Raw genomic sequence first — 25,933 nt, forward strand, 5'->3', positions numbered from 1 at the left:
GTGTGATTATAAATAATACATATATATAGAGAGGGAAAGAGAGGAGAGTTACAATGGAAGTCAAATATATTACTGTTTTCTAGAACTGCAACAAACCCACACCCTTACGTAACGCATTTGAATGTACATAGATACGCTATTAAATATTAAAATATAAATTAAAACGCCAATAACTTTCCAAAACTGAATCTTTATTCGAAATCTGTACTTTAGTTTCGGGGTTATCGGTCACTTAGTTGTGACGTCACCAGTCTTGCTTCGTCTCTCTCGTTCTTCGCCCCTCGTGGAATTTCTTGTTCATTTCACCAACTTCGGGTAAGTACCCTGACACCCTTAACACCACGCACACAAATGCAGCTATTTATTCGAATAACGTACAACCCATCGTATTTTTCATATTTACAGAATGTTTTGTTTTCAGAAAGCGCAAAAAGATACCGAAATTGTTTTATGAGGCGAGATACCAAAAAAAAAAAATCTGATCGTGGATTAAGGTTTTTCTTGGTGGAAAGTGTCAATGCCGTGCGCCCACATGTGCTGCATGGTTATTATATATATGAAGATAAATGGATATATATATGTGTGTGTGTGTGTCTGAATATGTATTGATCATTTAACGTGGATTTATTGTCTATTAGGGATTCTGGAAAAGCTATAATTGTATCGAGCGAAATGTGAGAGCGGTGTGTGTGTAATAAGATACGTACATACCAACGACTATATAATATGTATACATATATATTTCTTTATTGCCCACAAGGGGACGAACAAGGACAGACAAAGGTATTAAGTCGATTACATCGACCCTAGTGCGTAACTGGTACTTTATTTATCGACCCCGAGGGGATGAAAGGCAAAGTCGACCTCGGCGGAATATATACATATATATATACACAGACACGATTTTTAAGTTCCTCCTTATGAAAAGAATAGAATATTTTTCTAAAAATAAAAAAAAACCTATGAGGAGAAATTTTACTCTTTCAGAAATTACAGAATATATTGATTTATTTATTGTAAAGTTAAATTATGATTTGCTAAAGGAAATAAATTAAAAAACAATTTTTCCATCGAAGAAATCTCTACGCTGGGCGCCTCAAGATGTTGAAGTCAAAACTTATTGCCTGCGGATTCTAGTAACGCCAGAATCGTATCATGACAGCTATGTGTGCGTGTGTGTATATATTCATATGTATACACTCACATGTATACTGTTCTTATGTATTTTTTTCTATACTTCATGTCAGAGGCCATGCTGGACCACCTCTGAAGAATTTAGTCGATCATATGACCCCACTACACATTTTAGCCCGATACTTATTCTATTTTAATCAAGTCGCCAAGTTACGAAAACAAACCAACACCGGTTGTCTCGCAGTTTAAGACAATCAAAGACACACACACACACAGCAGGCTTCTCACAATTTCCGTCTATTTACAAGGGCTTGGTCTCCCCGGTGCTATTAATGGAGCCGCGAATTAGGATTGAACCTAAAACCACGTGGTTACGAGGCGATCCTATTAACATCTATATAAAAATCAAACTACCTCCGTTCCACATAGTTTCTTCAACTTTCAGAAAAGTGCTTTGTTTTTTATAAAATTTTAGATACTTTTTTGACTGTGAATTTCCATTAATTTGATAAGATAAAAAAAAATTATATTCTTTGTTGTTGTTGGAGGCGTTTCGGATCATTCCTTCTCTTTTGTTTCCTCATAATTTTTAAATTGCATTTTTTTTTAATGACGTTTTGCGCAAATACGTTTTTGGAGAGTTTGGATCACGTAATGTTGATGTTCTAAACAGCTTGGGGGGGGGGGGGGTTACTAAATTTTATCATTATAATTGCATTCTACATTCTTGAATATCTCTGCAAAATTTCATTAAAATGTGTTTTTCTGACGTTATAAAAGAAACCGAGTCGATGGTGGAAGGGAGTTATACCTTTGTGTGTGCGCGTGTCTATATAAAGGTATATTAAATAACATACAAAATAAAATATTGCTTTTTGAGAGGATAGACTAATCGCTTGTTAACTATTGGTTCCAAGTCCAAATGAGAAAGGTAAATAATCTCAAGAATTCACTGAAATTGATCTGCCATTCCGGAAAAGAGAGTCTGATTGTTGAGGCAGATTTTCTATGGCCATATGCCTGTCGCCAACCCTCTTCCTATAGCTAGACATGTTTTCTTACGGAAGCCTGGAGACAAACCACCTCACCTGTATGATGGTGATGCTCATTTGCAACCCTCATGTCTGGACAAGCATACACACACACTGAAAATGAACTTCTTAGTGTGTCTACCAAATCCTATTTTTTAGGCAATGTGTGTGTGGGAGGGAGCGTATGTATATGTTTATATTTAGGTGTAGTGTGGCTGGATAGTTAAGAAGTTTGCTTGGTTTCAATCCTGCTGCAAAACAGACTAGCACATCCGTTGTGAGTGAAACTATGTAGAAGCCTGTAATCCAAGATCACCCAGCCACCAATCCACTTGATCAATTTGGGGTCAGAAATTCTGGTTAAAATCCATTTTTGTATGGACTAGTTCATTTGTTAGTTCATCCGTTTTTCAATGCTGGCATGGGTTAGATGAATGTATTATTGAAGCATTGTTTTACAGCTGGATTCTCTTCCTGTCACTAATCATTATCTAATTTACAAATAAAAGATATCTTGTTCCATACATCAAGGGTAGAAAGTCGGGGGAAAGTGATTTGTGAAGTGCAGACATGGATACAACCAAGCTTTCAGCTTCCATCTCGTTGATCCACTGGCCTGGGGTAACTTCACTGTAAAACTGAAGTCCAAAACAATGTTGGGAAACCCCAGATATTAAGAATGGAATTAACTAACTTTACTTCCAGTTCTGTTATGACCTAGGGCAGTATCACTTTGTCCCTACATATAGTCCTAAAATTAGCTGTGGTCAAATAGTGACTGCTTTTTTGCAGGATGAATCTGGTAGTTCCAAAAATTATGAGGCCAGACCCAAATGGAAATACAAGCTGCTACCTTTCAGATTGAATTATGAGGCCCAGTCCTAATGGAAATTGGTTTGTTGAAAGAGTTTTACCCTCAGTATACTAATCAGTAAATTGGACAAAATAAGTTCCCTATGCAGCAACACCTCAGGTTAGAGTGCCTGAATCAGTGTCCTTGTTCTTACCTCCTGAGTTATTTTTTATATATTGTTCCTGCATGTGCATCATTTCTCTCTGGGAACAGTGAACCATGCACGATGACTCACACCAGAGATAATTGATGGATTCACTGTTCTGGCAGGATCAGCAGGAACGAATAAGAGGAAAAGCAGGTATTTTCTTCAAAAGCCCTTGATGTTGTACCAGTATGAAGAAATGTGTTGAGTATGTCATGAGTGTTAGCCTCTTGTGCAACACTGAAACCATGGTTCCCTGCTGCTAAAGTCCATAAAATGAACTCCCAGTTCTATCAGGAGCAAACATCTACAATTCACACAGCTCCAGCACTCAGCCTTGAGCTATATTCCAACTACAAAGAAATGGATTATTAGCATTAAAAGGAGGATGTTAAATATGACCAGAATTATTTTATGCATATGCCACAAGAACCAAATACCTTCCAGAGATTCTATGAAACAACTCAACTTGGGGAAAAAATAGCAGGTAATGCTAACCTATGCAAGGAGTTTACAGCTGCTGTAGACAACAAAGCCATCATTCTCTGTGACAGACTTGTGGATAATAACAGTGTTGCATATAGACACCCTAAACTGAGACACAACACTGGAAATGCTTCAAAGAAGAGAATGCAGACACTACCTTTGCTTCTAATAAGCAGATAACAACAGGCTGGAGAAGAACTGAAGAAAACAGCCAATCTGAGTCCACTGGGGATGTTAAAATAAAGGTTTAACACCTTCCATAATAAAAGCAAGCATATTGCTGTCTTGTGCAGCTCTGCTGTAACTTACCAAGAGAGTGTCTTTAATGATCTGCATAGCAAGAGGGGGGGGGACTGACCAGAGGACAACTGTAAAGCATCAAACTGAATAATGATCATTTCTTCAAGCACAGAGTAGCAGAGGAGCCCCCAGCCATCATTTGGAAGCATCTTGTCTTCCACAAAAATCTTTGGATTTTGGTAACAAGATCTATAAAGAAAACAAACTGACAGCCTTCTCAAAGTCTTCAGTTATCCCAGTTTTAAAGAAACATGATCTCCATCCATTTCAGAGGAATCATATCTTCACTTCTAGCCTCAAAAATCTACACCTCTTTGCTTCTTAATAGAATTTCCTTTCATGTTGTTCTCTTCTTAAGGTGGAACCAAAATGGCTTCCATGATGGCAGATCAACATTACCATAGATCCTTACCTTTCAAAGAATTATAGAAGGGACAAAAATTGGTTTTATTTATGGATTTTTTCAAAACTTTTGATAGTGTCAATGGAAAAGCCATATTTCATAGCCTCTTGGTCTATGGTACCTCAAATGATATTGTCTGAGCATGTGGGTTGGCTGAAAGGTTCATAGTCTGGCCAAGATACTCTCAAGGAACATGATCAAATGGAGTTTATTTTTCAACACAATCCCTCTTACGATCCACACACTTCTTCCATTGGTGTTGCAGTGCTTGGATCCCATTGGTGAAGAAGCTTTCTATCCTGTTGGTTAAAAAAAAAAGTCATCAACTGCAGACATGATGTCATCATCACTGCAAAGTGCTTTTTTCATGTTGAGGGACAGATGGGGCTAAATAAGGAGACTTAGGGACAGTGATCAACGAGTTCAAAGCTACAATTATACACAGCAACCATTGAAACCAAGGACTTGTGTGCTGGAGCATTTTCCTAATGAAACAAGACCCCTTTTGTCAGTCTTCCTGGGTGTTTGGTCTTGATTGCCTTCCAAAACTACCCCCAGCAAATTGACATAGGACTTTCCGTTGATGGTCTGGGTTTTTGAAGATAGTCAATAAACACAATGCCTTTTGCATCCCCGAAATACTGAGGCCATCACCTTCCCTGCAGATGAAACGACCGTGGCTTTGTTTGGGGCAGGTGAGGAGGGGTGTTTCCACTGCATGGATTGTCTCTGGGTCAAAGTGATGAAGCCAACACTCATCCTGAATGAAGAAACATTCAAGGAAACCAGCTGGATCTGGCTCAAGCAATGTCAGATTTACCAGTGATGTGATCAGCCTGGTGCACTTTTGGTTTCGTGTCACACAACATGGCACCCACAAAGCAGAAACCTTTGTCATTGTGCAGAATATGCTAGCAGCATTGGCTTTTTTGATTTATAGTCAATCTCCTGTCATCCATCAGCATGTGGTGAATGCAATCAATATTTTCTTTGGTGGTGGCAGCTGCAGGACGTCCAGTCCCTGTGTCATCTCCAAGACTCTCCCTTCTGTGAGATTTCGTGGCCAGCCAATTAACTTTTCAGCCTCCTCTGATAATCACCATCATATATGAAAAAACCAAATTTTGTACAAAGCACAGTGAGTCTAGCTATTGTTTCCAGAAATGGTAGGAATCCTTTAAGGAGAGTCCTTTAACCCCTTTTCTCTTTCTGATTGTAATGGCCTTAGGCAGTGTCCTGGACCTCTGAAAAAAAAGATGAGCTCTCTGTTGAGGTTTTACCCACTCTAGCCGACAGGAGTACTTACTTCCCAGCTCCATATTCTGGGCGGCGGTGGTGCACCATTGTTTTTGATGACCTGATTCTGCAGTCCCAGTTACTATTCTCCGTTGGGACAGCTTCATGTGTGTATATATAATATACACACATGCTGTATAATGTTAATAGGAATAGAGAGTATATATGTAAACATTGTCATTTTAATTAGATCTGCATGCCGGGAAGATGAACATCACAACACCTCTTTATCTCACGTTTATACAGAATTAGTTCACAGGTCGGTGGATATTGTTGGTTATTAGAAGTTTAATCACAAAGTTTTATGGATTAAAAAAAAAACTCCCAGGTTAATAAGTAGTAGTAGTAATAAGAAGGTAAAGCTACTTAAGTGTGTAAGGTAAAAGGTAAGTCTATATTTAGACTCTCGGCAGTTTGTTAGTCGTGTAGTAATCGTGTTTTCAGCCATTTCACTTACTAACGGGCTACAAAAGAATTTTTTTTTTCTCTCTCTTTGGTTATTTATTTATTTTGCTTTCTTTGTTCAGCCATAGCATTACGTTCTCACCTTTGTTTCCCTTTTATAATAAGCCAGTAATAGTAGGCGGTTGTTCTTTGTGGACAGGTGTAGTTAGGTGAAAATGTCTCCATTCGCCTTCATGATTATGTCTCGGGTTTTTACAAAAGAAACTTAGCAGCATGTGGTAGCTTTGGGATCCTTCGACAGTGTAATGCAAAAAAGCGTTAGTTGGAACTCTGATTCGGTGTTGGTTTGGGACTAAATTGACGTTCGTTTATACATGGGACGGTTCCACCGAAGCCGTGCTGGCAGTGGTAATCGGTGGAAATATTTTTTGTTCTGTGACCAGTGTAAAATTTATGTTAGCCACTCGTCTTTCAGAACAGGATTTAGTGATTTCAACCTTTAGCAATGGAACTGAATTTTTTTTTTCTCTTCAGGTCTGAAAGCCGACGTTCCTACACTTGGATGCTTGTCGATTGTTGTTTAGCTCCAGTTCAGTTGACTGGATTACATTGCCTAACGTGCCCTGCCATTTTTTAAGACTAGCTAATCTGGCTATTATTTCTAGCATGTTAAGCTATAGAGCCTCATTGTCCTACGTCAGTCGGCTCCCCCAAACAGCTAAATATTATTAGAACAGTTATATAACACTTATTTCATGCTCTACGGTTTTAATGTTTGTTGAGATGTTGGTTTTCTAGCATTTTTTCATCTCTACTCTCATCCAATAGTTAGAGGGTGGCTGTAGAGAGACGGACGACGGCGAAATTCTTTACTCGAAGTGTTGGAACGTTCGCTTCGTTCCTATTATTAATTAAGATTAAAAGTAGTCGACGAAGGGCTTCGTCTCGAAACCGTGTGTAGTCTGACATGTAGTATGATAGATATTACATTGTGTTAATAAATTTAATAGTTTTTACGTGTCTATTATTTATCATTTCTTATTAAATAATTATCTGGCCAACTTGTACAAAACTACATTTCACCACGTGTGTCTGTTGGGGGAGTTTCTTTCTTTCTTCGTCTCCCCCACCACCACCCGGGTTCCTCTGTGTTTCAATGTCGATACCTTGTTTGGCAGACACCCCACATTTCAAACACTCTCTCTCTTCCTCCTCCCCCTCTCACTGGACTCGCTCTGCCGGATGTGTTACCCACGAGTACTTTCCTCCTTAACGGATTTATTTTTACGATGATGGCTGTTTTGGCTTTGTTAAAATGGTGCTGCTTAAAGTGTGCGTATGTGTATGTTCGGTACTACTTGAGAACAGAGGTCCCGATGCGCGACTGCGCGCACCGGGACACTGTACTCAAGTAGTACCGCGTATTCAATGTCTATGTTTTATACCGAGTCCTTCCGTCACAAACATTAAAAGTTAAGGTGATTTGTATAAATGGTCAACGTATTTCATTAGTAACAATTGTGCTGTGGTACCAGTGCCTGCTGCCTTTATTCTGGCAATTAAAGCATTTCTTTAATGAGATTGTTCTTGGTTATATCGTATTTTCCCGGCTGTCTCTCAACTAGTAGACCTGATCTAGTGTATTTTCCTTATAATTAACTATTATTTAGTTAAGCTGCTTTTAATTGGAGGAAGAAAAAAACATTGTCGTTTGTAAAGTGAGTTGAATAAGAAATGTTTGCAGTAGAGTATTATGTAAAGATTTAAGAACTGCTGAGTTAAGCCGTTGGATCATGGCTAAAAGCTTTGTGTATGTATATATATATATATATATATATATATATATATATATATATATATATATATATATGTGTATATATATGTATACATACACACATAAGGCGTTCAAAACTATTGAATCTGTGGTCCTCCTATCTGGTAAGAACTAACTTGAGTAACGAATTCAACTTGGGCTTATTTTCTGTCCAGAAAGAAAAATAATTAATGAGGGTAAATCGAAGTTTGAAGCTTATACATTTAGTTAATGAATTCGGCTGTCTTAATTAAGTTAACAGCTGTTAACTTAATTAATATTATGTGTATGAGAGGGGGAGTGGAGGAAGGGAGAAGAGAAAGATGGAGTCGTTATTAATGAGTATTAAGCTAATGTGTCGTGGAGATAGGGATTATCTTGTGATTACTGCATTGAGCTCCCTCTTCCAGGGGATCTTTTCAAATATGGTGGTACTTCATCTTGGAAGAGGATGTTTTTGCCTGCATTTCCAAGATGTGGGAATGTCGTGTGTAGTAGATTGGCTTCCTATCCCATTGTAAATTGTCATCCACTTCATAGTATAAAATTGCATTTCACACTTTCATTTTATATTTGATGGTAATGTTTAAAACTCTTGAGCAGCCAAATTTGGTGACATTTCTTGGATATGGTTCCAGTCTGTTGCTATCACCAAAACACATCACAAAGAAATTGTCATGAAACAGTTCTTGTCCTGATAATTCACCAAAATATATTCAAGTAGGCCACTTCTACATTTATACGATTAAGATCTTGTCTCTGCCAGCCTCTACTTGGTGATGTTAATTAAAAAAGAAAATTTTTTTACTATATTGCACATCTTGATTAGCAATTAAGTAAATAGCATTTATAATTAAAATATTTTCTTTTAATTCCTTCTTGTGTGTGTGTGTTTCTTTGGTGTTATACGGTTGGTTTCTCAATATTCAGAAAGCTTGTGGAATGTTGTGGAGGCAAGGGTTAGCTGCTTATTTTGTTGAATGGATTAGATCCTGGATTGTTGATCTTCACACTTTCTTGTTAACCTTCTTGTCAGACCAGCAATTGACTGGTCAGGAATGTTGACTTTGAAACTGGTTTCTTATGCAGTCTTCAGTCTTGGAAACTCTTGCATCCGCCAACATATGATGCCATTAACTGACTCCACTCAAGACTTGTTATAATCACCTTAATCATTCTTTTGGCAACTACTTACCTTCAGATTCTGTTGGAAAATCGGGGAACGGTTCCATATTCTTTTCTACTCTAGACACAAGGCCTAAAATTTTTGGGGTGGGAGCTAGTCTATTAGATCAACCCCAGTACACAGCTGGTACTTAATTTATCAATCTGGGAAAGATGAAAGACAAAGTCGACCTTGGCAGAATTTGAACTCAGAACGTAAAGACAGACGCAGTACTGCTAAGCATTTCACCTGGCATGCTAACGGTTCTGCAGCTTGCCCTGCCTTAAACAGTTCCATACTGGCTCTCCTCTGTCCCTTCAGTTGCTGGAGGTGGTTCCAGGTTTGATCCTGCTCAGGTATCTGCTACTCTAGTCTCATGTTGACCAAAACACCTTGTGAATGGAATCTGGAAGCTGGAAAAACATCATCATTGTTATTATTCAGGACCTTTTTTTTTTTTTTGTGCCTGTGTAATGGATAATATTCTGAAAATTAATATTAAAGGCTAACTGACTTATGGTATTTAATTTTATCTCTGCAAATTTGTGTCAAGAGTTTAATTCAGTAGGTACCAATAATTACTACGCACGTTTTTCTTATGATTTACTCTTACCCCTAAGTTTTAAAGAAAAGGTCTGCTAATTGCTGTTATGTCTTGACTCTTTCAACCACTCTCTTCAATTAAACGATAGGTATGTATGATTTATCGTTCAATGACAGCCGTACAGGTGTGCAATATATGATGGTAGCATTCGCACATTGCCTTGTTTAAAGTTTTACTGTCTCTGTTTGTATACCATTGCAGGAAGGGAGTGGGTAGGAAGGAAGAGCAGACAAATTTCTCTTCACTCTGTAAAGGTCTCATGTATAACTTTATAGAATTCCAACTCTTGACAACTGTTAAATGTTAAAACATCTCCCCTAAATACATCAAAACAAAGTCACCAAGTCCCATTTCATGCGTCTTACCCTTGCTATTATTGTTTAGCCTTGGGTCATCCCTGCTCAAAGGCCTTCTTACTGAGACACTCCTGCCTTTTTACAAGCAGTTTCCAGAGTCAAGTTATCTAATATGAGCACCTTTTTTTAAGACAGTAGGGTTTTATTTGAGGATGATTTTCTGATGGTTCTTAGCAGGTTGAGCTTCCGTATGTTGTTATAACAGCCGTGCTCTTAAGACATACTGGGCAAGTCTTCTATAGCTCCAGGCTGGCCAGTGCCTTGTGAGTTAGATGGAGGCTGTGTAGAAACTTGTATTTGAGTTTGTGTTGGTCTCCTCTCATCACTTGGCAAGTGCTGGTTTGTTGACATCCCCATGACCTACTGGATTGGTAAAGGAGACTGGTAGAATAAGTACTGGGGTCAATTTATTTGACTTAACCCTTCGGGGATGAGGTGGAGGGAGCAGCACGGCTGTAACCCAATGACTGAGGCAAGTAAAAGATGTGTATTGTTTGAGCGAAGCCTCATGCTGTCAGCTCCTCTTTTGTAACAGCTAGACCACTGTTTTCTGTTTTATTTGTTTTAAGTTTGACAGCTTCACATATTATTATCTCAATTTAGAATTGTCTTTCTACTCTATTCCTGTTACAGGCTTAGTCTGGGTGAGGTGGAGAAAGTTGTGCTTGGTGTGGCCTCTGACAGTCATCCATATCAGAGTTTGGCAAATCCTGGTGTCTAATCTTGGGCTTGAAGTTGACGATCCAACTTCACACACACACAGGTCAAATAAAGTGGAAGGGTCGATGGAGTATAGTAGTCCATTGCAAAACCTTCAGCTGTGTCAGAGGCGCTTGTAGGTGAAGGATTCATTTGTCAACTTGAGGAATTTATCTTTTGTACTATCAATGTCAGAAATTTCGTCTCTTCAATGGCAATGATTGACTCTTTTTGCCCATGCAGTGTTTTCATATTCTGTTGTTTCGATTTTGTTTGTGAATTCACAATGTGGAGAAGTAGCATTGGGTGGTTAGAATTTGGCAAGAAAGGGTTGCAACGCATATTCTTGGAGCCAAGCCAAACGGCCAGAGCGCCAAGGGGTGGATTGTGGGTGAGGGGATTGGTTAATGTCCATGTTCTCAGTCGGTCATATTTTGAAATCCAGCCAGAAAGTGTAATGGTGCTTGTGATGAGGCTGAAGGGAGGTGGTGTTAAGGTCTGCGTCTATTGTGTAATGTTTAATAGGCAGGTGAATCAAAAAAAACATACAATGTCCCCCTGTTAATATTCATCAAGCCCCACCAGCAATAAAACTGGCAAGGGGGTTACTGCAGTTGCATAGGGGTAGAGAATGTGGGTCTAATTTAGCATTGAAGAGAATGTGACCACAGGTTTTGTTGAAGAATGTTGTGTTTGAAGCTATTTTCTGTTGAGGTTGTGTCAAGTTTGTTGAGACAACATGACTTGCAGAAAATACCAATTCTATTCTATGTAGAGATGTGACATCATTCCTGGAATAACCCTGGAATTTAATTTTTGCAGTTAAAGGGTTAAAAAGAATTGGTGCTTTCCTTTCTTCTTTCTTAATTTCTTTTTTTACACCTGAAGCTTTTTGTGGAAATGTGATTATCAATTTCCTACCAAATGGTGGCAGGAACGGTGTTGGGGCTTGGCTCCTCCCTTTGGTGTGTTGCTGCTATTTCTTCAGCCAAATCCAGCTTTTGCTCCAGTTGAGATGATTATCCTGCATTTCACTTCCTTCCCACGCTGGCAAAACAGCCCCACTGCAATTGCGAGGACCCTGTTTCCTTCCCACATGTTTAGGGGAAAGTAAGGTAAAGATTACACCACTTGATCATTGGTTCAAATCTCACTGTTGCTATTTCTGGATCAAGTGCCTTCAGTTCATTTAGCTGTTGTTTCATCTGGAAATTATGTGCCGGGAGAAGTGGATTTACATTTACACACTTCACAAATCCAAATGCCTCTCTTGCTACGCTTCTTAAATAGTTCTATCCTGTATCTTGGTTTTGCCTGAGAGGCTTTTTCTTTTTTTTTTTTTTTTCACATGAGCTCATTTTTCCAGGTTTTATGTAATTCATTGAATAGAATTGCAATATAAATTTGCATATATCTTGAAAGACTGTTTTCTTATCAAGTCTATCAGTTAATTGAAAGTACAAAGTTTAGAATGCTGGCCTGCTTTTTGTTGCAGGATTAATCTAGGGACAGGAAGTGAATGGCCTGGAGATTGGCTGTTTTACAATGATCTTAATAAAAGACTTGAGTACAGAAATTCTCTCAGTCTATGGTCTTCATATGCGATATATTTACTGTAGGATAGAGTTGGTATTGTTTATCTGGTTCACCTTGAGTCAAAAGTTTTAGTTTTAATCTGCCTTTTATTTTTTTATTTTTATAAAAAATTTTTTCAAGCGTAATGTTATGACTATGTTATCTCATGTGTTCTGAGGGGGAATCTGTTGTTTCTAGCTGATTAAACGACTAAATAAAGGCTCCCATGGTTTATGAGATATCTGACTTCGTATATATTGGCAGATGGGTTGCAAACTGATAGAATGATGGTGATGATCAGATGCAGAAGTAAAAGATAGAGCACAAATGTAAAGCTGGATATGAAACTGAAGGAAGATGAATCAGATGTGCTGCTGCAATCTAAAATAGTTTATCTGGTTTAGAAGTCAACATTGAATTGTTTAAACTTTGGTAAATGCTAACATGCCAGCAGCAGCACCACTGTCGTTGGTTCTGTTGATTTTGTCTGGTGAAATGCATAATGGTTTCTTAAGTAATTCTATATATTCCACTAATTTGCTTCTGTTTGAAAGGTTGACAGTATAGGTGCAAACATTGCTGTGTGCTTGATGTGTTTGGGTCACAACCCAAGATTTCTGTTTAGGACAACAGTATGTCACCTTTGGGGGCCAACTGAAGCCCTTGTCAGTTTGAAAGAAGCCTGTCTTATTTGCAAATATGTTTGAATCGGTTTACCATGACATTTGCATGTTGTTTGTTTCTAATCTTCCTTGAAAGCATGTCTGGCTTTTGTGTGGTTCATATTTGAAAAATTTGCAGAATATTTACTTTGCATAGAAACAGGTGAGTGTTGGCTACAGGAAGAGCACCTGACTGTAGACAATGAATTTTGCCTGACCCGCGCAAGCATGGACAATGAACATAAAACCATTGGTGGTTATAGGGTTTGCAGCACAACCATGTGGCTCTGGTTTTGTTCCTATTGTGTGGTATCTTGAGCAAATATGCGAATGGAAACTTTATGGAAGCCTACTGTATGTGTGAGTGTGAATTGATTTTGTGTGTAGTCATTAAAGCAAGCATTGTTTACTTTCTCTGATGTTCAGCTGACACATTAGGACCGGTGGACTGAAACAATACCTTGCTTGAAAACTAATGGTTGGCAACAGGTGAAAGTGCATCTAACCCATGCCAGCATGGAAAAACAGTTGGTTTCCACTTGTTTGTGCCCTGCCTTTGTCTTCTTGAGAGTTGACATCTATCTGGAAGTCCTATTTCAGCTGTTCTTCCTCTTTATATTATGTCTGAGATTTTGTTCTGTATTTTCAGGTTTTGTATTTATACATTTAAATTAATTCAGACAAAACATGAATGCTGAAAAGTTACGACAACTTCAGAATCAGGTGAAAGATATCCGTATTGGTGGTAAGGTAAGCACACTGAATTTTTATAGATTTAACGCTTAATAAAATCCCTGATCTGTGTTTGCTAGTTCTTTGATAGGATCAAGATAAAACTAACGCCTTTTTTTTTTTTTTTTTTTTTTTTTTTGGTCTGTTCATAATTTGATATTTTTTATGAGATTTTTCATAACATTTTTGCCCCTTCCTAAAAATGTTTCCATTTTCTTAGATGGGGAGGCGTGGTTAGATTTTATCCCCAGTGGGTTATTGGTATGTGTGTGTGTGCATTGCTGTATTGTCGGGTAGTTAGTTTCTGTTGTACTTCATCTACACTCCAGTCTACCTCTACACTTTGAAAAAATCTTCAATGTTACAACTTCACACTAAATGCCATCAGGAATCGATGGCTTTCAAGAGGTAAAACTGACAACACACATACCTTGATATAAGGTGACATAATATGCTGTGGGTTGGAAACTACTCACCTCTTGGCCACAAATAAAAGCAATTGCAAACCTTTCAAGGATCAACTGTGTTCTCTTACAAAGGTTCATTGTAAGCAGAAAGCACTTCTTTAAGACATTTGATCCCTTTGAAGCATGGGCTATTGACAATATTCTCCAATATACTTCCCTCTGGGTTCCCTATTCTACTTCTCTCCTCTCTTAGTTTTCAACTGTCATCAATGCTTTTGTAACTTTTTTTATCCCCCAAAGTAGGGGCTTCAGTCTTACACAACCGCATTTTTACCTCTGAGAAGAAGTGGTCCATATTAGCCTAGTCCCTACTCTTGACCTGCCTGGCATGGGAGGGTACACAAGCCACTACACTGCAACAAGAGTTGGACCTTGTGGAAACCAAAGGTATACTGTATTTAATGGGATGTTTTGTCACCAGTACTGAGCTGAAATCTTCTTTGCAGTGGGTCTGGAACATGCAGTGTAAATGGAGTTATGGAGGGGCAAGAAATATAAGTGCTTTGGTTAGTAGTCATGTTGTGCTCATTTGCTAATAGATTCTGAAGAGGTTCAATATGCTGTTATAAGTGAAAGATCTTTTTCAATAAGATATCAAAGTCTCAGATTTGCTATCAGAAGTTCAAATTCACTGGAGATATTTTCTTGTCACCAAGCAAAACAGTTTGTTGAACAGGTTTGTGATTTTATTGTAACCAAAACTTTTGGCAGAAATTACCAACAAGCATCCTCTCCAGCATGTATATCAGCTAAATAATCTTATTGTTATTGTCTTGTAGAGCTGGCCAGAGACATCTAATTTAGTGCTGTAGAGTCAACAAGCAGGTTTTGTCTTCACTCCTTGCCATATTGTTTTATAAATATCTCTTTAAAATACCCTTTCTCCATTTTTTTTTCTTAAGGCAGAAGTGTTTGTTATAGAAACAAGAAATAACATTCTGAATGAGTTTCTGTTGTACTTCATCTGAATGAGTAAATTCAAACATCTGGTTGTAGTAGGTCTTGTGTCAGTGAAAAGCATAAACATCAGATTTCTAATTCCTTTTCGAAATATGTAGGTTTGTGCCCCCCCCTCTCTCTTAGAAATCATTGCTGTTGTTATTTATCAATGAGTACTTTGTTTCTAAATTGCCATTTACATTTTATTTCTGTTGACAGGGAACAGCCAGAAGGAAAAAGAAGGTTGTCCATCGCACTGCAACCACTGACGACAAGAAGTTGCAGGGTTCACTGAAGAAGTTGACAGTCAGCAACATTTCTGGCATTGAAGAGGTGAGTGGGAGGGTGAAGATGGTTGTATTGTCATATTTGACGTACTGGGTTTGTTGTTGTTTAAACTCCTGTGTCCCTTGCTTGATGTTCATCTCTTGCTTGATGTTCATCTATGGAAATTTGTGTTGCAAATGGTTGCTGAAGAATGAAAGTGATCTTTCTAGTCTTTGATTCTCTTTTAAAAGCAATAATTTGCATCTGTATTTTCAGTTTTCTTTTTGTTTTTCTCCTGATAGTTAATTTACTTCATTATTTGAATAGCACACAAGCCTTTGACAAAATAGAAGGGGATATAGCTTCACATGGGGTAGAAGACAACTGGAGGTCTCTAAGGGACAACCTGCTGAGAGCCACTGACCAGATCTGTGGTTGGTGCAAAGTCCCCTCAAGACCCAAAATAACGTGGTGGTGGTGGAACAATATTGTTGACAGGGCTATTAGACAAAAGAAACAAGCTTGGAAGAACGGTGGTAGCAGGGAAGTGTATCAGACTGCCAGAAGGGAAGCTAGGAGGCAGGTGTATTTAGCCAGAGGGGAAGCAGATAAGAAAAAATTTGCCAATGTTCTGAGCCGTAAGGATGAAAGACTTGAAGTATTTCGTGTTGCAAGACAGTGTGTGTGAGAGAATCGTGATGTGGTAGGAGAGAAATGTGTTTGCAATGTCAAAGGAAGGCTAACTAGGAAAATAATGTGCAGAGACCAACTTCCACCACATTCCAGGGAGAAAAGCTAGAAATAGTTGATAGCTTTCGTTACCTAGGTGACCAAGTCAGGTGGGTGTGCTGAGAGTGTAACTGCTAGAGTAAGAATAGCCTGGGCAAAGTTCAGAGAGCTCTTACCCCTGCTGGTGACAAAAGGCCTCTCACTCAGAGTAAAAGGCAGGCTGTATGATGCATGTGTACGAACAGCCATGCTACATAGTAGTGAAACATGGGCCGTGACTGCTGAGGACATGCATAAGCTCGCAAGAAATGAAGCCAGTATGCTCCGATGGATGTGTAATGTCAGTGTTCATACTTGACAGAGTGTAAGTACCCTGAGAGAAAAGTTGGACCTAAGAAGCATCAGTTGTGGTGTGCAAGAGAGACGTTTGCACTGGTATGATCACGTGACGAGAATGGAAGAAGATAGTTGTGTGAAAAAGTACCACACCCTAGCGATTGAGGGAACCCGTGGAAGAGGTAGACCCAGGAAAACCTGGGACGAGGTGGTGAAGCATGACTTTCGAACTTTAGGTCTCATCGAGGAAATGACTAGAGACTGAGACCTATGGAAATATGCTGTGCGTGAGAAGACCCGGCAGGACAAGTGAGGCCATAACCCATGGCCTCTACCTGGGATGTAGCCAGTCCACTTATGCATACCTTTCCTTCTTGGGACACAAAACTCTACTTGTGAAGACCTGTTGAGGCAAGTGAAAATCGAAATCGATCAACATCAATGGAAATTATAGCTGTGATACCAGTGCTGGTGGCACATAAGAGAACCATCCGAACGTGGCCGTTGCCGGCCTCGCCTGGCCCCCGTGCCAGTGGCACGTAAAAAGCACCATCTGACCGTGGACGTTTGCCAGCCCTGTCTGGCACGTAAAAAGCACCCACTACACTTACAGAGTGCTTGGCGTTAGGAAGGGCATCCAGCCGTAGAAACATTGCCAGATCAGACTGGGCCTGGTGCATCCTTCTGGCCTCCCAGACCCCAGTTGAACCGTCCAACCCATGCTAGCATGGAAAGCAGACGCTAAATGGTGATGATGATGATGATGATAACACACCTATATTTATATGGTTTGGGGTTTGGTCCCACTGCATAGCACGAATGGCAAGTTCTACTATTGTCCTGGGTTAACCAAATTCTTAAGTGTATTTGGCGAATGGAAGAATACCACCAGGTATACGTTTGTGTTAGTGTCCCCTTGTCTTCGTATTACATAATAGTTGTAAAATATGTTATACAAGCTGTGCATTTCCAATAGTCTGTGAGAACATGTCTGGCCAGGGAGAAATATTACATTGATTGGAAACAAATAAGGGTTGGTTACTGGGAGGGTTCCCTCTGGCCCTTGTAAACCTGGTCAAGCAGGCATTAAATGTGTGTGTATCAGCCTCGTCATTTTAGCATCCTCTTTCCATGTTTGCATGGGTTACACAGCATTTATTGAGGCAGATTTTCTACAACCGGAAGCCCTTATTTCCAAGCAAGGTAATATTTCCCCCCATGACCCAAAAATGGTTTTTGTAGATAACTGGAAATGAACACCTTCACTTGTATGGTGATGATGATGATGTTCATTTGTGGCCAATCCATGTCTAGGCAAAGCCACATACATACAAGTGCTTCTTACAGTTTCCATCTATCAAGTCTATTCACAAGGCTTTGGTTAGCTTGGGACCATAATAAAAACATGTCCGAGTGCCATGCAGTGGGACTGAACCCAAAACCCATCCAGCTGGGAGACAAACTTCTTAACTGCAGAGCCATGCCTGGTCCTGTCTTTAAGAAGTTTGTCCTGGAACAACTCTGCAGTTTCTGGCATTCATTCCCACCTCGTCGACACTATCAGCTGGTGTCGTTGTCTTCAATAGCCACAGATTGACTTGTGAACGGAATTTGCGTGATGGAAACTGAAGAACTTCCCAGATTCAGATGTGGGGCCAAAGTGCAGTTCCAAACTTGTTTCTAATCCTCCTCATCCTCTTCATGCTTTTTCTGAGGTAAAGCAAAGCCGAAATATTGAAGAAAACAACAGCAAGAGGAAATGCTTGTGGTAGATCTTTTGTCAGGAAGTGATTCTGACTGGGTGGACCACCCCCTAAGAATGGATTGTTTAACAGGAACGGGTCTTGATTCTATCTTCATTAAATACATGAATATGTTGATGACAATGCTACTCTCTCTTTTAGGGAACTGAAGAAATCAGTCCATATACTTCTGAAAAGCAAGTAGCATATAAACGATTAGATATCTAACCCTGTACCCTTATGCCATGAGTAGGCGACTTGACCAAATTGCCTGGCTGTCTCACAAGCTTGGCTCGGTTTTTACTTTCTAGTCCCTTCCTAAGACTATGTTGACAGTGAAGTGACAGAAGAGAAACATGAGCCAGAATATCAGAAATGTGTGGGTAGGGTGACAGTGATTTCGTGTATTGAAGTTGGTTAAACATTTCTCAGGGACATTATTTTCTATTGATCTCTATATTCAACAACGAAACTGAAAGTGTGCATCGGGGTGTCATTTGTAAACATTCTAATCATCATTATTTATGCTTCCACTTAAGAGTTTGTTTAGAATTTTGTGTTTTATTGAGCAGCAAAATCCTTAACCTTTGTCAACGTTTTATGTCCATGTTGATGGCATCATTAGTACAGGAGAGCTTGTACTGGATGTGTCGTCTAACACAGGACCTGTTTACAATCCCGACGCGGGGACATTAATCTGCTTGCCTTGATTGTCTGTTAATGAGTTCTGTTAATCTGTCTTTAGTAGTTGGGTTCAGGTGTGGCGAGCTAAAAGAAGTAACCTGTAGAATTATGCAAAATGGAATCTAACAACAAAAGGTAACAAACTGAGGAGTTCATAGAGTTTGGAGTTCAAATCCATTAGGGCCATCTCCCTGGGAACTATGTTAAGGGTGTGCTTGTCTGTGGAACACTCAGCCACTTGCACATTAATTTCACAAGCTGGTTATTCCATTAATTGAAGAGTGAAACCCATACCATATTAGGTGCACCCTATTTTCTGCAGCTCAAATTCAGGGGAAAAGTTTTTACTGCATTAAAGCCAGTTTGCATGTACAGTCTGCAGTTATTTGAAAAAGTGCATTTTTGCTCTCTCCAGTTTTGTTGGGTAAAAAAACAAGGTGTCCAATTGTTGTAGAACAAATCCAGCCCCACCCATGCCACAGTGGGGGAAAGAGACTGTTTGTATAATGGCAGCAGAAATATGCCGAAAGTGATCGGCAAGGGTTGGGTTGACATTTCACGTCTCTCTCAGCTTCCCCTGTCCCTTCACCGAATGATTCCAAGACATCTCCAGACGCCATCACTCATTATCAATAGACTCCCGCTAATAACTTGCCCGTTAGGAAACAGTTGACTTGATTGATAGATGTGACTTGGGCATTGGGGTTTGGGATGCCTCCTGGTATCAATAAGTGAAAGGATTTTATTGTTTCCATTTTCCATTTGTTTTGTGTAGGTGAACATGATCAAAGAAGATGGTCAAGTAATTCATTTCAACAACCCCAAAGTACAGGCATCCTTGACGGCCAACACCTTTGCCATTACTGGTCATGCAGAGACAAGGCGTAAGTTTACACTTGCTATTCTGCTCTCTCTCTCTCTCTGAATATGTATACACGTGTGGTAGGTTTTGTGGGTTGTTCCTTGTAAATTAGGTTCGTCTTGTTTTATCTGTTGGATATCATTTTGTATTAACCCTTTCGTTACTACATTTTTGACCAAAATACATCCCTCATGAGTTTCAATTAAATTCTAAAATAGTCATGAATTTAAGCTTGTTTCATTAAATAACTAACTTTTCTACTTAATCAACATATTAATGTGATATTTGGAACATAATTAAAGAAAGGGTTCTTAATCAATTCTGTTGCATAAATTTTGTCTCAAATCCGCCACAAGTTTGACCGAACTAAAGAAATAGGTCAAAAAAATAATATACGGCCCTGGTTATGGTATGGAAGTGATAAATTCCAGACCACATCATTCCCGAGGCCATGCTGACTAACATTATTTTCCCTGTATAAAAACTAAATCCACAACAGTACCCAGTATTTGCTTCACAAATTTTCCGAACTTTGATCCCCCATTTTGTATTTGTTTCCGAAGTGATTGCTTCAAAGAAGCATACTGAAAAAAATAAAAGTCTAATGGTTTGATCCTTAAGAAAGACTATAGATAAACTATCTCCTCAGAAAAATTGTTATTAAAAACGTTTTTAAAGTTTTTACTTCATTCCGATGTAAAATCGTCTTTGCTGTCGCCATCGCCGCTTTGTTTCTTCGGAATTGCTGCTTTCGGTTTCAGATAAAAAAAATATCCTATTAATTATTGTACACCAAGTACTGTTGTACCTCATTCATTCTTTTTCTCGATATCTCCCTATTTTCCGTTGAAAAAAGCTTTAAATTCAGAATCAATGCTTGATAACATGAAACTCATATCCATTTTCAAAGTTGAAGAAAAATCGATGCCGAAAAAAATCTCCCAAAATTCCCTGAGTTGAGATATCACGTCAAGCAATGTCGGATACTATAACCCAACTATTTACAAAGTGAAATCACGTGTTTTAACGAATGTACCAACGAGATTTGGGTTCAAATTTACATTTAAATAACAGTAGGTTCTCTCGGCCAGGTTGGTATTATGAACCAAAACATTTTTTTCACCGGCTACGGCCGGGTTAGTAACGAAAGGGTTAAGAGAGGCATCAACTCTAATTGAATGCCTCACACTAGCCTTGAGATGTTATAGAGACTTGTTTGGTAACATAAAGGAAAAATATGCTGGGCATGATACCAGTGTAACCATCTTTTGTGTGAACTAGGCTTGTCACACAAATGTTGGAAGAACTTTTTTACAAATTAAGTTTGAAAGTCATTCAACTGGAATTTTTGTCGGCAAAAGTCTTTGCTAACAATAAAACTGAGAATTGCTTTATTCTGTTTTCTTCAATCAGCTTGGTCAGATGATTTAACTGTTGATATTTTTGAACTTTAGTGCCATTAACTTGTCTAAGAACCAAGATGTAGAGTTTTTGTTGTTCAATTTCAAAACTGAAAATGGAATTTCTGGAGCTTTTCATGAACAAAAACTGTTGTAGAGTTCACTGGTGCAGTGTACAACTGGCATTTCGAAGATTTTGTCAGCGCTTAACTGTCAATTGCTTCCACATATTTTCTCTGGCAACTCTATAAACCCTAATAGTTAATTGAAGTTAATTAAGAAAAGCTGCCTCTTTGTATCCAAAGTAGATTTTTAACACATTCTCAAAAAGGCATAAGCACAGGCCTGGCTGTGTGGTTAAGAAGCAGCATGGTTCCAGGTTCATTCCTACTGCGTGGCCCCTTGAGCAAATTGTCTTTTATAGCCCCAGGCAGATTAATGCCTTCAGAGTGGATTTTGTAGGTGGAAACTGTGGAAGCTCGTTTTGTATTCCTTTCCTCTCCTTCTTGATAATCAGTGTTGTTTTGTTTACATCCTTGTAATTTGGCAAAAGTACTGAAGTTGATTTATTTGACTAAAGCTCTTCAAGGTGGTGCCCCATTGTGGCTGCCGTCCAATGACTGAAACAAGATAAAAGGATAAACACATATGTGAGGTTTTAAATGTTTCTTCAGTGAAAACTAGTAGCTGGGGATAGGTGTGAACATATAAACTTGATAATTTGGTGTCTTTGATTTGGTTATTTTGAATGTATCTTTGTAGAAATTGCTGAGATGTTACCTGGAATCTTGAACCAGCTTGGTGCCGAGAGTTTGAGTAATTTAAAGAAGTTGGCTAATAGCGTGGCTGGAGGTAAGTCTTCTTGTCTGAACATTGATGCTTTAATCTGTTGTTTTTGTTGTCACTGGTTGATCTGATAATAACGTTACTATAGCAACCAATATAGAAACCATAAAATAATTTGAAGACATTTCTTGGAAATAATATTAATTGGTAAACGTCAAGTGTGTCGTGCATCAACTGACGAGTGGGATCATTAACGACTGGTGCTCGTTTAGAATACACTTTAAACCTGAAAGCAGACATCATCCTGGATATTCTGCTTCAGATATTTCGAGTGTTACACCTGACATGAAATATTTATTAAAAAAATAGTTTAATCCGCTTTTTATATTTTTATGATGGTCCACTTTGTTGCTGTTGTTGTCATTATTATTATTACAGTTGATTAGTCTAACTCTGTTTGATTGTTTTTTGCAGCAGAGGGAGACACCAGCAAACCTTCTACAGAAGACATTGATGCTGATGATGATGAAGTTCCTGGTACAGTAGACTTTTTGCTTCCAACATTCCCACGCACATCTTGTCGGCTTTTGCATGTTTCCTGAAGCACAACCATCACTTCACCCCACCCCACCCCACCCCTTGTAAGCTGCCAGGCTTGGTTTCTAGTTTGTAACTCAAAAGGTATTTCAAGGCCAAAGAAAGATGATGTTTTTCTATAAAATCAGTGGAACAAGAAAGAGTCTTTGTATGTAGAAGAGAGATTTTAGCTTGTAACATTCTGACAGTCAATATCAAAATGTAGATGTCAGTTTGTACATCAGCGATAAAGGTCAGAAGGCGATAGGCATGAAATAAGTGTTCAAATCAGAAGATTGTGGATGTTGAGTCTGAGGGGAATAATTTTTGAAAGATCTGAGTAAATACACTTAATTTACAAGTTCCAAGTTTGAGCTGATTACCCAAATTACCCAAAACGATACGATGTGAGATGAGGGTCATGCTGGAGCTGTAATTCTTGCTGTCTGACGTCAATTACAGCAACAGAGTAAAAAACAATATAAGCTTCTTCATAACAGCTTCATACAATGGGAGGCGAATGTCAAGTGAGGAAAGGAGGTAAACTGCCCCAAAGTTGTTGCACTATTTTGGCTTAATTGCCATAATTACAAAAATAACACCAAGTTAATATTTCCATGTTCTATTGAGAGAGAGAGCAGTTAGAAAATGGGTGGTGGACAGCTCAATGTCTTTACTGCAACTAACTCGACTTTTACTTTTGAACATGTCTCAGACTTGGGCAGAAGTTGATGTTTGAAACTTTCGCAATGCTAGCCTTAATGGGTCGGCATCTGTCTCAAACAACTAACTCAAGCTACAGTGACAAAAATAGATTTTACTCTTCAGCAGACTGAAAGTCGATAATAAAATAAAAGACAAAACCATGTTTATAAGAGGAATTAAATGTTCAGACAAGTGTATCAAAATGGAAGTAAGATCCAATATGGCAGAAAGTATATATCCTGGTAAATATAATGTGAGCTCATAGTAGCTCCAGGAGACAAATTAAAGATGTGCTTGGCACTAAATTCTAGCACAGTTGCTAAAATTAACAAGAAACAGAACTGCATGCAGGTGTATGGTAAAAGATAGACAACTTGTTCTATTACTTGATCCATCATGGGTTGAATAGAGGTTAGCAGTGTCTAAGAAGAGTGCCGAAAGCACAGGATAATCTCTGATATACAAGGTGTCAGGTAAAAAAAAACCCAAAAAAAACGACTTAACAGGCACTGTTACAGTGGTATAACTCTAGAGACTGCCCAAGAATATGGTGCAATGCACAAATGAATGTTGGAGAGGGGCGGTTAACCAACAAAATACCAAATATTTACAAACCTAAGTATATAAAGTGAAAAAGGTAAAAAGTAAGGATCTAAATACATTTGTAAATATTCTGTATTTTGTTCGTTAAATTTTCTTTTTGTCCCCCAATATTCATTTGTGCATTGCACCATATTTTTGTGCAGTTTCTACAGTTATATCATCGTAACAGTGCCTGTTAAGTCTTTTTTTTTTTACCTGACACCTTGTATGTCAGAGATTATCTCATACTTTCGGTGCTCTTCTCAGACACTGCTTACCTCTCTAGTTGGTGGTGACATCAACATCAGGACTTGCCTGGCACTGACATTTTATCAACCCTGAAAGGATGAACAGCAACATTTGAACTCAGAACATAAAAAACCATTAAACAAACGATTTTACCAGCTCACTGCCTTATAATAATCATAACAATAATAATAATTGTATTTATATTTTGGCCAACAATTTCGACGGAGCAGGGCGAGTCAAAAGCTATAACCCATAATCATTGGACCCTCTTTGAATGGTTTTGGTAACATAACACACTTTTTTCATTCAAGAATAGTTGACTATCCAGACTTGTTGAGTGTTTTTTCGTTTTTGAAGAAGGGACTCTGAATGGCCTCCTGCAAGTCATAACATGATTCTAAGAGAGAAACGTTTTAAAATGATATATTCCTTATACGTTGGCTTATTTTTAGTGAGACCAGTTAAGTAGCATGGGATTGACTAAATAAGATGGGTGACTGTTTTCCAAAGCTTTGTGATATTCTGTGAGACAATTAACGCCTGTTTTTTTCTTGTTTCAGATCTTGTGGAAAACTTCGATGAACCCTCCAGAGGAGAAGGTGTTTGAGAACTACTTTCCACCACCATTTTTCTATCTCTCTTCTCTTCTCTTTACTCTGTCTATCACGTCTCTGCATTTACTACTGCAATCCCTAAGCAAAATGAGTTTTCTGCATTTCATATTGGCATGTCCAGCCTCTTCTATGCCCGTCGACTGCCCAATCTCTACTGGCACCTGGCGACCTCACTCCCCACCCAAACAAACTTCTTGTAGGTTTGGGAGACATTAGTTGGAGAGACTGTTGGATTTTTCTCACATTTACTATAAGAATGCGGAATTTAAAATTTCAAGAAAAACTTTTGTTTCCTGTCTCCCCCATTTGTTTTCTTTTTCTCGACTTTCAACAAAGGTATTTTTATTTATTTTTTTTTACCCTGTCCTTAATTCTATAATTTTTTTTTTATTTTAAGAAAGGCGAAAGCCTCAAACCCTTGGCCCCTTCCACTTTGTTTTCTGAGACTGTAAATGTACATAAATCAACAGAATAATAAAAAAAAAGATATGAACACTTTCCATACTGGGTTTTGTTTTTTTTTTTTCTTTTTGTGTGTTTATACACATTAACATAATGATCATCTTCATCATTGTTTAACATCCGGTTTCCATGCTGGTAGGAGTTGGATGGTTTGACAGGAGGAGCTAGCAAGCCTGGGGACCATGCCAGGTTCCATTGTCTGTTTTGGCGTGGTTTCTACAGCTGGACGCCCTTCCTAATGCCAACCACTCCACAAAGTACTGGGTGCTTTTTATGTGGCATGAGCACCAATATTAATGCTGCTGCTGTGGTGGACAGGTCTTGAATACAGAAAGGCACCAGATGTCTCGGTTCTTTATCATCCCTTTCATAAGGCTCAGTGTCTTGAAATTAGTCTTCTTGGCTTTCTCTCTCCACTTTAAGCAGTCGGCACTTTTGTATGCGATGTACATCCATCTGCATCGCATGACCAAACAAGTGCAGGCTTCTCTCCTGCACACTGCATATAATTCCTTTTACGTCTGACGTCTCTCTTGATACACTTGCAGTTTATTGCACATCCAGCAGAGTTAAACTAAAAGAGCTTCCAGAACAGCTTAAAGGATGGCAATCTTTGAATTAACTGCTGAGCTTTTGTTATATTTAAGGTTAGACAGTAAAAGCACCACTTTGAAGTGGAAAAGAGAATCAAAGGAGCAGAGATGTGTTTAGACCCTTCTTCCATTGTGTTGGACATTGGTCAAATTGTGCGATTGAGAAGCTTACTTTGCAAACCATGTGGTCTCGGGTGTCGGTTCTATTGCGAAACTGTCTTCTATAGCCCCAGGTCGACCAAAGCTTTGTGGTAGATGGGAACTGAAAGAAGTCCTTCATA

At 38.7% G+C, this 25,933-nt stretch overlaps 1 protein-coding gene across 1 annotated transcript; it reads left to right on the top strand.

Annotated features, from left to right (window-relative positions):
• Positions 1-170: 170 nt before the first annotated feature.
• On the top strand, positions 171-25,097 carry LOC115223520 (transcription factor BTF3 homolog 4). The gene is made up of 7 exons (XM_029794151.2): positions 171-315; positions 13,577-13,677; positions 15,285-15,398; positions 19,599-19,707; positions 21,848-21,937; positions 22,346-22,408; positions 24,544-25,097. The coding sequence occupies exons 2-7, from the start codon at positions 13,615-13,617 to the stop codon at positions 24,588-24,590; spliced, it is 486 nt and encodes a 161-aa protein (XP_029650011.1). The 5' UTR covers positions 171-315; positions 13,577-13,614; the 3' UTR covers positions 24,591-25,097.
• The last annotated feature ends 836 nt before the right edge of the window (positions 25,098-25,933 follow it).

This window comes from Octopus sinensis, linkage group LG23, assembly GCF_006345805.1.
Source record: "Octopus sinensis linkage group LG23, ASM634580v1, whole genome shotgun sequence".
Taxonomy (NCBI): Eukaryota; Metazoa; Mollusca; class Cephalopoda; order Octopoda; family Octopodidae; genus Octopus; species Octopus sinensis.

What these genes read in the sequence shown, in the direction of transcription:
- LOC115223520 (XM_029794151.2), top strand. Translation starts at nt 13,615, where the DNA reads ATGAATGCTGAAAAGTTACGACAACTTCAGAATCAGGTGAAAGATATC. An exon ending in TGGTCATGCAGAGACAAGGC is followed by an intron (nt 19,708 to 21,847) that starts GTAAGTTTACAC and finishes GTATCTTTGTAG; the next exon opens with AAATTGCTGAGATGTTACCT. An exon ending in GGCTAATAGCGTGGCTGGAG is followed by an intron (nt 21,938 to 22,345) that starts GTAAGTCTTCTT and finishes TGTTTTTTGCAG; the next exon opens with CAGAGGGAGACACCAGCAAA.